This window comes from Bos taurus, chromosome 28, assembly GCF_002263795.3.
Source record: "Bos taurus isolate L1 Dominette 01449 registration number 42190680 breed Hereford chromosome 28, ARS-UCD2.0, whole genome shotgun sequence".
In the NCBI taxonomy this organism is placed as follows: Eukaryota; Metazoa; Chordata; class Mammalia; order Artiodactyla; family Bovidae; genus Bos; species Bos taurus.
In genome coordinates, this window is record NC_037355.1 from 33,385,403 (window position 1) to 33,397,627 (window position 12,225).

At 50.9% G+C, this 12,225-nt stretch overlaps 1 protein-coding gene across 17 annotated transcripts in view; it reads right to left on the minus strand.

The window, feature by feature from the left end:
• KCNMA1 (potassium calcium-activated channel subfamily M alpha 1) overlaps positions 1-2,059 on the minus strand; it is a 777,298-nt gene extending 775,239 nt beyond the window's left edge. For 16 of the 17 annotated variants that reach the window (XR_009493216.1, XM_024986560.2, XM_024986559.2 and 13 more), the window contains exon 1: positions 1,443-1,936. Coding sequence is in view for 16 of the 17 variants with exons in the window: in XM_024986560.2 (XP_024842328.1) it covers positions 1,443-1,784 (342 nt within the window). In the remaining variant the exon portion in view is untranslated. 17 annotated transcript variants of the gene reach the window in all.
• Positions 2,060-12,225: the final 10,166 nt, after the last annotated feature.

A 12,225-nucleotide genomic window follows, 5' to 3' on the forward strand; every position in this document is an offset into this window, starting at 1 on the left:
CACAAATGTGCTGCCACAAAACACAGCTGAGCCCCAGTACCCGACAGGATGTATAATTAATGATCAGGAGAGAAAGCCAGAGCTTCCTTTCACCCTCGTGTGTCATACATAGCCCCTGTCTTACCTACTCCCTCTCAGAAGCAATTAAGGAGGCTGCTACAAGTTGCCGTGCCCTGTGGAAGTTTGAGGGGTCCTCAGACTAACTTTATTAGAAAAGACGTGAGATCTGCTTCTACCATGCACGGTTCGCTGTCCCTCTCTGATCCCCCCTCCCTCTGAACACGCTAGCACTGGTTAGACCCCTAGATTAAAAAGTGATCTAAACAGAAAGCAGCCCGGCCACTCTTTTTTTTCCAGTTCTTTCTTTTTTTATCCTGCAGTTTTCTATGAAAAGCTGTCCCCCGCACCTTCAGCCAGTGCGGGGGAGGGGGGGGGGCGGTGGAGAGAGGACATCTCTAGGGACACGACGCGACAGACCAGGCAGTCAGCCTAGCAACCGCGCATAAGGTGTAGTGAGCCCTGGTGCTGGTGGGCGTCTCTGCGCCAGGAATAGCCAACATCCAGCCACCTCAACAACGTCGGGGAGGAGGCTCGCGTGAGCACCGCGGCCTTGGCCGGCTCTCGGTGGTCCACCCCCAGCTCCAGCGCCACGCTGTCGGTGGCATTTTCGCGGACCTAAAGGCGGTGGCCTGGGGGCGAGAACACAGATGCCGAAGAACTTGGAGAGAGAGTCAGTTCCAGGATAATATCTAAGAGTCACAGAGGGAGGGGATGTCAGGCTTGCCACCTCGCTACATTCCTAAAGCGGCAGCCTCCGCGGATTGTCTCTAAAAGTGGGATGCTACTCCCCAACTTTCTCTCGCCCCTCCAGGTGCCCCACGCCCTCTGGTCATGTTCCTCCCTTGGGATTCCCTAGTTCCAAAAGATGTCCTCCCTGCCTATAGGATTTTCCTTTTCTGATTCCACGGACTCACCTCCCCAACAGGTTTCTAAAGTGCGAGTTGACGTGCTCCCCCTCGCCCACCACAAGGAGCCCAGCCCGGGCAGGTGAGCCGCGCGGAAAGCTCACCCGTGGCCCCCAGCTTGTTCGGTGCCCGCCCGGTCGGCTCTCCCTAACTCCGCACCACGGGCCCCCGAGCGGCGCGCGTACCCCGTCTGGCCCCAGCCGCTGCCGCAAACAACCCTATAATAAATTAAAAGGTCGGGATGGGGCGTCCGCGTCCCGGAGCGCATCCGCTGGGGGCAATTCCTCACCCTCGGTGCGCCGGCCGCTGCCCCAATTGGCGGGCGCCGGGAGAGCGGAGGGAAGGGAAGACGGCGAGGGGCAGGCAGGCAAGGATGGAGGGAGGCACGGCGCGCTGAGGAGCAAGGAGGTGGGCTGCAGGGGACGCCGAGAAGCGGCGGGGCTGGCGCAGGGAGGAGGCGCCCGGGGCGCGCGTTACCTTCGTTTTGCCCCCGCAGTGGCAGCAAACGGTCCACAGGTACTTGAGCGTCCTCCAGAGCAAGATGATGAAGAGGCCGCCGAAGAAAGTCACCATGGAGGAGGCCAGGAAAGCCCACCACATGCGTTGGCCCCGGCTGTCGCACGGCACCTCCATGGTCACCGGGATGATGAGCGCATCCATCTTGGGCTCGTGGACCGAGGACGACGAGGAAGAGGAGGAGGAGGAAGAAGAGGAGGAGGAGGACGCGTCTAGGCTGAGATGGTTCGCGTGGATATTGCTGCTCATTCTAAGACTGCTGCCTCCGCCGCCGCCGCCGCCGCCGCCGCCACCATTTGCCATAGCTAGCAACGGGCAGCCGGCGCAGGGGCTCGGGGGAGCTCCTCCCGCCGCCGGCACCACCCCGAACACCCATCAACAGCCATATTGCTGCTACTGCTGCCGCCGCGGAGCGCGAGAAGGGGGCGGGGAGGCGCCTGGGCTCGGGGCGCTGTGCGCGACCTGGCGGGGTGCGCGGAGATATATACAGCGGGCCGCCGCCGCCCGCCCGCCCTCCCCCCGGCCGCCCGCCCGTCCGGAGGGGAGGGGGACGGAGCGCGCGGGCAGATCCCCTCCCAGGCCCGCGCCCCGCTCGTCCCGGGCTGCGCCGGCCCCAAGCGCCGAGAGCGAGGGGGCGCCGCGGGCCGCCGGCGCCCGGGGTCTGCGCCGCCCCCGGGCCCGCCCCGGCTCTGCGCGCCGGCCCGGGTGCCCTCGGCTCCGCGCCGCGCCGCCCGCCGTGCGCCACGCGTGTGCGCCGCGCTCCGGCCCGGGACCCCTCCCCGCACGCCGCTCGGGCAGCTAGCCCGCCGCTCTGGGCTTATTAGGCGGCAACTCGTTAATAACGTCTCATCAGCCCCCTCCCGGGCACCCGCGCGCCAGCCCCTCCTCTCCCGGCTGCGCTCGGCTCTCGCTCTCCGCCCGGGTGTGCGTCGGGCCGCGGCAGGTTCACCGCGCCTGGCCCGCCGCCGATGCCGCTAGCCCATGCTCCCGGGATCCCCGAGCCGCGTCGCCACGCCACTGAGCCTCCTCGGCCTTCGTTCGATCTTCCTCCCCGCTTGCTCAGGCTCCTCCTCGTCCCCGTCCTCGCCTCCCGAGCCTCTTCTGCGCGCTCCCCGCAGCCGCCAGCAACAGCAGCTGCAGCAACTGGAGCCGGCGCGGGCTCAGGCCGCCCGAGGCGGGAGGGGAGGAGGCTCGCCACGCTGGCTTGCCTCAGCTCCGGGCTGGGCAGGGGGCCGGCAGACCCCTTGGCGGCGGCCTGGCACGCACCCCTGAGTCCCAGTGCGAAGGGTACAGAGCCCCAAACCCAGGCGCAGGACCCGACACCTCTCTCCAAGGTGCTGCGCCCCCAGCCGAGCGCCCTGGCGCGCCCGAGGAGGACCGTCGGGCGCCCGTGGCAGGCCAATTTCCCCAAAGCAGACCCCGGTGGGGAGGGGAGAAGTAACCAGCTGTTGATTGCACAGGCCGGACGCCCCAAGATTCTCGGGCTTCGGGAGTGAGGAGGACCCTTCTCCAGGATACACACCCTCGATCGACCCCTATCCATCCCTACAGGCTCTTCCCTGTCGCCCTCCTAGGTGCCCCAATCCCCCGTGCCGGGCCTGGCGGTGGTCTGTGCCCTTTGATAGCAGCAGATGGTAGTTTTTGTTTGTTTGTTTGTTTGTTGCCTTTTCCTTATTAAGCGACAGAGGCTGCCTAAGAAAGTAGCCAGAGATGGGCCTGGGAGACCTGGTCTCAGGGACAGTGCCAGCTCCTAGAGACAACAGAGTTCCCTAAAGTCACTCTGTGTTTATCCAGCCTCAGCCTCCATCGTGTGAGGAGCGCAGCTCAGGTTCAGTTCAAGGCCACCTCTCCCCACTTAGGATCTTCCCTTCTCCCCACTTAGAGATGAAGAAGGCATCCGGGTTTGTTCAACAGCCTCTGTGCCTTACCACCAGGGGAATTCTCCTCTGATGCTCCCTCTGGACACTGCCCTTCCTCCTGCTACTAGCTGGACCACAGGTTTTTCCAGCGCTAATTAAAAGTGAGATGATCACACTCTCCCCTCATTGCCCACAGTGGTTTCCCCAAAGTTTCCAGCTCATTAGTTTAAGCTTAATTGGAATTCTCAGGTTCCTTTCAGCCCTTCCTGTCGTGAAGGCCAAGTTAGCATCCTTCACAGTATAGGCCTGTGCTGTTTCAATCAGAGCTCAGCCCCTCCCCTTGCCCTTGGAGGCCCTAGGATGCAGGGCTGGGGCAAGAGAGGGCAAGCTGGGCAGCGAGGTTCAAGGGAGTGTTTGAAGCTTCCTTCCCTGCTCTATTCAGAACACACTTATTGGGCTTGGGACCCACATCCATTAGAAAAGTTCTCTGTGTTCAGAAACCACTCTGAACACATTCCTGTTGCACCAGTCCTGTGCATGCAGAGGCCCTGGGTCCTTTCCAGCACTGGGTTGAGGGCGTCAGCCCCAGAAATGCTGTGGGGATGTGCAGGAAGGTGGTCACAGCCCAGAGGGTCCTTGATTTATTGGGTTTGGAAAAACCCAAACGAACTTTTTGGCCAACCCAGTATTAGCCTTCTAAGTGGCTATACTTTGCTGCCTCTGGGTCTCAGCGTACCAGTAAAGTTAAGGACTTTCCTCAAATTTTAGATTTGAAATTTAAAAGCAAAACACATGAGGATGAAAAGAGCAGCAAAGGATAGAACTATCTCCCCAGTGGAATATGAAACCCCCAGGATGGATTCCCTTTCCTCACATAATTAAGCTTCTACAAACCAATGAATCCCCTCCAGGCCTTGCTGGACTTTCCCCATAGTCTGGGTTCCCCTCTGACACCATCCGGGGGGCGAGGAGCAAAAGGCCACCAGTTGCTGTGACTTCTGTCACCCCAACTGCAGAATCCTCACTGGGTTTCTCCTCCATCATCACCTTCATCATCTCATCATCCTTCCAGAGGGTGCTGGGAGGCCCCTGAGACATCATCTCCTCTGCTTCTTTCATCACTTGTCATCCCTGTGCTGATTAAAGCTTTTCGAAATTTCTGTATTAGGCAACGCAGAACCTAGACTAGGCAGGATCCTCAGAGATGCTCCCCATCAAAGTCAAGATCCTGTTCTTCCTACAATCTCCAGCCATCACCACCTGCTGACTGCTGCTGCTACTGCTGCTAAGTCGCTTCAGTTGTGTCCGACTCTGTGCAACCCCCGGGGCAGCCCACGAGGCTCCCCTGTCCCTGGGATTCTCCAGGCAAGAACACTGGAATGAGTTGCCATTTCCTTCTCCAATGCGTGAAAGTGAAAAGTGAAAGTGAAGCCGCTCAGTCATGTCCGACTCTTAGGGACCCCATGGACTGCAGCCTACCAGGCTCCTCCATCCATGGGATTTTCCAGGCAAAAGTACTGGAGTGGGGTTACATTGCCTTCTCCGACCACCTCCTGACTGGTGGGCACCAAATGAAAGAGTGCCTCCATCCACCAGCGTCCACCAGAAACAGCCCTCATCGGGCCGCAGCTCAGCTCTCGCACTACTGCCTTACCAGGCACAGATTTCAGAAAACCTGGCACCTGGCCCCACCAGTTTAGACCTCACACTTAAAGGGAACCTCAAGTACCCCTTCATTCATTGTGTTTTCTCATTTGTGAATTGGAATAGCAACAGGAACTGCCCTGCTTACCTCAAAGGACTGTGTGTAGGGATGAAAAAGACAACATACAGGTCTCTGTGTGTGTTTCACCCCTTGTAGCTGTGTCTGCAGGCTGGGAATTGAGGGCCAATGAACGAGAACGAAAATCCTTTACACAAGTAGAATTTCAACCTCTCCCATTCTGAAAGTAAAACTGTGACCCAAAAACAAACAGCCAAACTCAGATCAGAGCTTCTGAACCCTAAGCCAGTCCCTGTGTGTGTGTGTGTGTGTGTGTGTGTGTGTGTGTGTTGTGGGGGGAATGTGGACAAAATTGTCGCTCCGTGACCCACACTTCTGTGCTGCATCCCACGGCCCATCAGCTGGGTTGAGAACTGAGGCGCAATGCCTCTGCCCTCTGCCGCAGCCATTACACAGCAGCCCGTGTGGCCCCCGACAACTGGGCATGAACAGGTTCCATGGCATGGCAAGACCACTCTGGGGGTGATGGGCCCTCTGAACCCTGACATGCACACCCGCTCCCCGCCTTCCTGCTCCCTGGGACAGCCTCAGGAATGCGAGGGCTACAGAGTAGCACCTACAAATTGCCCCAGTGCATTCCACCTCTTGTAGGTATTTCTGCAGGCTTGGAATTGAGGGCCACTGCACAAGAAGGAAAAGTCTTTGCAAAAGTAGAAATTCCAACCTCCTCCGTTCTGAAAACAATACAAGCCACCTATTCATTTCTCATCACATTTATAAACTTCTCAGTGAGGAGGGCAGCCTCTTCATGTGTGAGCATGTGTCCATGGAAGCTTTCAAAGCAAGTCGGGGCTTCACATTTCTAAATTATTCGAATCTGAACAATCCCAACTGATTTAAAATAAATAAATAAAAGTGAATAAACAAACTAAAAAGACAGAGAAACTAAAGTAATAGCCAAAGAGAACAAAGAAGCTTATTTACTTAATTGTAGACCCAACATCATAATGAATGTACGTTGGATTTCATTTTTTTCAGGCCCAGAACCACTTCCCATACTCTCCACGTAAATCTGAGTGATTCTGCTCCAGAGAAGTCAGATGGGTTCTGTAAGGGATTTAGCGCCCTCTGGTGGCTCTCTCTGGCAGCACATGACATTATTTTGTTTCAGTTCGAAAAGGGGGCTTATTAAAACAGAAATTTAAGATATGAAAATTCCAAAGAGAAAACTCCAGCTGTAAAAATATACAACCACAATAATATTAATTATCCATCTGTCAGTCCTAGCAGCATATACACTGCTGTGATAAAGGTGCTAACAGAGCTTACACTGTTACCATGATTTCTAAGCTGTAACTACTACTGGGAAAGTGTTAGTCATGTCCAACTCTTTGTGACCCCATGAACTGTAGCCCACCAGGCTTCTCTGTCCATGGAATTCTCCAGGCAAGAGTACTTCAATGGGTAGCTATTTCCTTCTCCAGGGGATCTTCCTGACCCAGGGATTGAACCCAGGTCTCCTGCATTGAAGGCAGATTCTTTACTGTCTTAGCCACCAACCAGGTAACCCATCACTCCTTAAATTACCATTGTGTTAAAATACTATTTAACTTACCTTCCTGCAGTTCAATTCAGTTCAGTTCAGTCGCTCAGTCGTGTCCGACTCTTTGCGACCCCATGAATCACAGCACGCCAGGCCTCCCTGTCCATCACCAACTCCCAGAGTTCATCCAAACTTATGTCCATCGAGTCAGTGATGCCATCCAGCCATCTCATCCTCTATCGTCCCCTTCTCCTCCTGCCCCCAATTCCTCCCAGCATCAGAGTCTTTTCCAATGAGTCAACTCTTCGCATGAGGTGGCCAGAGTATTGGAGTTTCAGCTTCAGCATCAGTCCTTCCAATGAACACACAGGACTGATCTCCTTTAGGATGGAATGGCAGGATCTCCTTGCAGTCCAAGGGACTCTCAAGAGTCTTCTCCAACACCACAGTTCAAAAGCATCAATTCTTCGGCACTCAGCTTTCTTCACAGTCCAACTCTCACATCCATACATGACCACAGGAAAAACCATACCTTAGTCTTTATAATCTCTTTATAGCATCAGAACAGACAGTGGCTATGCTCCCATTTTACAGGCAAGGAAACTGAGGCTTAAATCTCTTGAGTCATCACAAGAAAGAATGTACTTCTGGAGGAATTTATCTCTTTGTGATTTATAACAAAGGAATAGGACCACGGCAGCACCATACTTAAGGGCCTTTGAATACCAACAGGGAGCACTGGTCCCCAGGATGCAGAGAGGGACTCAGACAGCAAGCTTTGAAGGGTGTGTTTACTATAAATGTTTTTTTCTACTTTACTATAAGTATCTTTTTCTACTTATAAGAATAACTCAGAGTCCTAAAGTTTCATAAAATAATATAAAATTCACTTAGAATGATCAATAGGTAACCATTAATATTTTTACATATTTCTTTCAAACATTTTCTTGGGTGTGTATTTTTGCAAAATTAGGGTTAGATCGAGCATCTAATTTTTACTCTATTTTCCATTAACATTACATTGTAAGCATTCTCCTCTGTGTCATTAAATATCATAGAAAATACTTTGTTTTTTCATGAAGTGTTCTGTATTATGCATTGCTGCTGCAAATCTGCCCTCTGAAGTTTTCAGTTCTTAATGACAGCAGAGATTTGGGGTACAGGGTGGAGTTAGACTGATATGTGACTGATGAGGTGCAAGTGTGAGTCTGAGGGCCATGGAACACAGAATTTTCCCAATGTGTCTTAATTACAAGAAAACATTTTTTAAAAAAGAATTGAATAATATTCTATTTGATGGCCTACTGCTGACATTTAGGTTATTCCAAAACTTCATCTTTTTAAATAAATCCTAAAGCTTTGTCAGTGATTCATACAAGTCAAAAAGATGCCCTGAAGATTTCTATGGGCATTCTTATATCATAGACCCAGTGCCTGTCTTCCAGATGGGTGCAAGTCCAAGCCAACCTACCTGTGAGCTACTTCCCGGCCTTGCCCCACATTAGGGGCTTTATATCAGCCAGTTCCAAGTGAAAAATCTGGGGGCTAGGACAAAGAATGCATGGAAAATTCTGCCCTCTTCTAACACATCAAAGCCAATGGCTCTGACGAACATAGTGTCTGTGGTCCCTCCATACCTTCCTCAATCATTGGCCCCAGCGCCAACCGAAGAATGCAGCCTTCGTTCCCTAAACTGCATCCATGACTGGGGCAAGGGAGGCCAAGCTCACGGGCCCTGCCCTGCTTAGAACCCGTCTTGCACTTTCATCGCATTCGACTTTTAGAAATCCCTACCTCCCTTTCATCTCTGCGAGCAGCGTCACCCCACCAGAACACCAGTACTGTGGACCTTGTCTCTGGGACATAGGCAGGGCAAACATTCATCCACCCATTTGCACAGTGGGAAAAAGAAGACACCAAAGGAAAGAGGTCGTCCTCAGGACTCCTCACTTGTCCTTCTGACTCTCAGACTGATAGACTTTCTCATCGTCTTCATAGAAGGTCCCTGATTAGATCTTTGTGAAAGCTCTGGTTCAGGCTCTGTTTCAAGATCAAGTCTAAAACTCAACTCCTTATCGCTTGTGCTCCAAGGCCCTCTACAGACTACATTATAAAAGGGGTGGAGGAACTTCCCTGACAGTCCAGTGGTTAGTACTCTGCACTTCCAGTGGAGGGGGCACAGGTTCAATCCCCGGTCAGAGAACTAAGATCCCGCATGCTGCAAGGTATGGCCAAAAGAAAAAGAAAAAAATACAGATATATAAAAATAAAAGGGGTGGACTGTGCAGAAAAATCAAGGGATTTAATCCCGCCTCTGCCTTAGAAACTCTTGCCACTTTGGCAAAAAAAAAAAAAACAACGTGGAGACCATCCTTCCCACTTATAAACCCTCTTGAGAAATAAGGAGAAATGAGTCAAAAGTCAGACATCTCTGTGGCTTTCATTGACTTCTAATTTTGACTTACACTGTTGGTGTCTGCTTTTAGCATAACATTATCCAAAGCAGGATCCCTTTGTTTCACAGTGACAACTGGCGCCCTTGAAGTCACATCCCTTCTTCAACTTTAGTATCTATCCCACACTTGCCAAACTTCCTGCTTCCCAAAGGTGAGATAATAATTTAATGGCCTAACAAATTATAAACCATGGTATTTTAATGAGAGGTAAGGCTATCTGTGTGAAACCAAGAAATTCTGCTTTTGCAACATTTTTGCAAAAACAAACAAAATAAGACAAAACTCCAATCTAGCAATATCCTGGGAGTTAAAGAAAATAAGCTGTTAAGGAACTGAAAGCTGAGTTCAGGAGGAAAATTCATTACACCTCTTTATGGAAGGAGCTTGCCAGGTTTCAGCAGAAGGCTGTTAGATGTTCAGCATATGTGAAACACTGTCCTAGGAATAGTGTTAGAGGACAAGAAGGCAAGATAGGTCCTCACCACTGGTCGGGACCTGAGTCCTTGAGTCTGCCACCAGGGGGGATTTTGCACAGTTGTCCCACTAATCCAGAGAGAGCACTGTGCCGATGGCTACCAGTCCAAACACAGAGAGGAGCGACCTCTGGCTTTTCCAGGTGCTGAAGCTGTTTGGGGGCATCCACTGAGTGCCCTCCTCCCCCCAAGATCTTCCTCCCTGGGGACTTCTGACATGGGCTTTTATGATCACAAACTTTGGATACTTCAGATACTTCTAGAAAGATATCTTACACTATGCAGGTCTGACAGACCAGACTGTTAGAAGCAGATAATCCCAGGCACATGGCTAAATCTTTGCATTCAGAAAGCCCCAGGGAGCCCCAGGATGCTGTGTTAAATATATCTCCTGCAAGGTGCTATGCTGGATGGGAGGTTTAAAGAAACATCCCTTGGCTTCTATATAAATTTCATTTTGTTCTTCCCTTCTTGTAACACAATAGAAATCTGTGAGTTGAACAAAGTTAACACACAAGCTGCCCTAATCATCTTGGGAACTTCCTGGGTGATGGATAGTCATGGACTTGCAGCTTTTGTTTTCACTTGCTCTTGACTCTTCTCTGAAGATCTGTCTTGTTGACACTATACTGAGACACATTGGTGGCTATGCATAAGTGGCTTTTACTTCATAAGGTAATACATACTCTGTTTCAGTTCAGTTCAGTCGCTCAGTCATGTCCGACTCTTTGCGACCCCATGAATCACAGCACACCAGGCCTCCCTGTCCATCACCAACTCCCAGAGTTCACTCAAACTCATATCCATCGAGTCAGTGATGCCATCCAGCCATCTCATCCTCTGTTGTCCCCTTCTCCTCCTGCCCCCAATCCCTCCCAGCATCAGAGTCTTTTCCAATGAGTCAACTCTTTGCATGAGGTGGCCAGAGTATTGGAGTTTCTGCTTTAGCATCAGTCTTTTCAATGAACACCCAGGACTGATCTCCTTTAGAATGGACCAGTTGGATCTCCTTGCAGTTGAAGGGACTGTCAAGAGTCTTCTCCAATACCACAGTTCAAAAGCATCAATTCTTCAGCATTAAGCTTTCTTCACAGTCCAAATCTCACATCCATACATGACCACTGGAAAAACCATAGCCTTGACTAGATGGACCTTTGTTGGCAAAGTAATATCTCTGCTTTTTAATATGCTATCTAGGTTGGTCGTAACTTTCCTCCCAAAGAGTAAGTGTCTTTTAATTTCATGGCTGCATCACCATCTGCAGTGATTTTGGAGGCCAAAAAAATAAAGTCTGACACTGTTTCCCCTGTTTCCCCATCTATTTGCCATGAAGTGATGGGACCAGATGCCATGATCTTCGTTTTCTGAATGTTGAGCCTTAGGCCAACTTTTTCACTCTCCTCTTTCACTCTCATCAGGAAGCTTTTTAGTTCCTCTTCACTTTCTGCCATAAGGGTGATGGTGTAAAACATACTCTGTTTAACAAAGTACAGTGGCTCCGATGGGAATTCCAACCCCTTTCTCACCAGTGTAGACATTCAATGGTTTCATAATCTGGGGGCCCATTGGAAAGACTTCCCATTAAACTCAATGGGAGAGACCATTTGAGTCAGAACTAATCTGAAGACTGAACAGGATTTATCCCTGCACGGCCCGCAGGGCTTGCTACAAGGACACAGGTATCATCAGCACAACTTGGGAGCCGAGATGGCAGGCAGAGAAATGGCGTGTGGCAGCACGTGCCCTTCCTTTGAGGGCAGTAACAGTCATGATTACCCACTGGGAAATCCCCTGGACAGAGGAGCCTGGTGAGCTTATAGTTCATGGGGTCGCCAAAGAGTCAGACACAATTTAGCAACAAAACAACAACAAATACACCAAAGAGGTCAGGGACCACAGGAAGCACTTGACACGCTGCTAGGTTTATGCAAACGTTTCCCCCAACTCTTACATCACCTACACAGCTTACACCAGAGCATCGCACTGCCTTTACTACTACTTAATATTTGTCTCCAAGAGATTGCATTTACTTACTCAAATTTATATCAAGAGGATATTCTATGACCTTCGTGGAAAACCAGCATTACTATGGGCAGAAGACAAATTAAATAAGAAATAAAAAATTTTTAAATAAGATAAAATACGAACATGGAGATAAAGAATAAATAGAAGGAAAGTGTAAAAACAGACATAATAAATAAAAACGATGGTATCAAATCAGAACTTGATATTCTCAACAGCCAGCCCTTACCCTGAGGCCTGGACTTCCTTTGATTAAAGGAGAAATTGGTGAGTGATAGAGATGTGTTACAGTCATGCTGACTGTCTCTGTGGCAACTGGGTTTGAGAAAGGATTGAGCAGGGCCTGACTTTGTCACTGAGTGCCAGGATGAAGATGAGCTAAAGTCAGCCTAGGTACTGCCTGGGGCCATATGGCTTATCCTTTGAGAAACCCTGGCCTTTCCCTCTTGTTTTAATTCCAACAGGATCCCATAAGTAAGTGTTACTTTACTACACAGATGGGGAAACTGAGGCTCAAAAGGTCACGTATCCACCTCATCCAGAGTCACACACTGCTGGTATTTGTTCCAAGGCCTTCCTGGGATCAGTGGACAACAGCAGCCTCAAGGTCACTCAGCCCTCAGCCCTCTCCTGGGACCATCCTAACGCCAGAGCTGGAAGGATTCTAG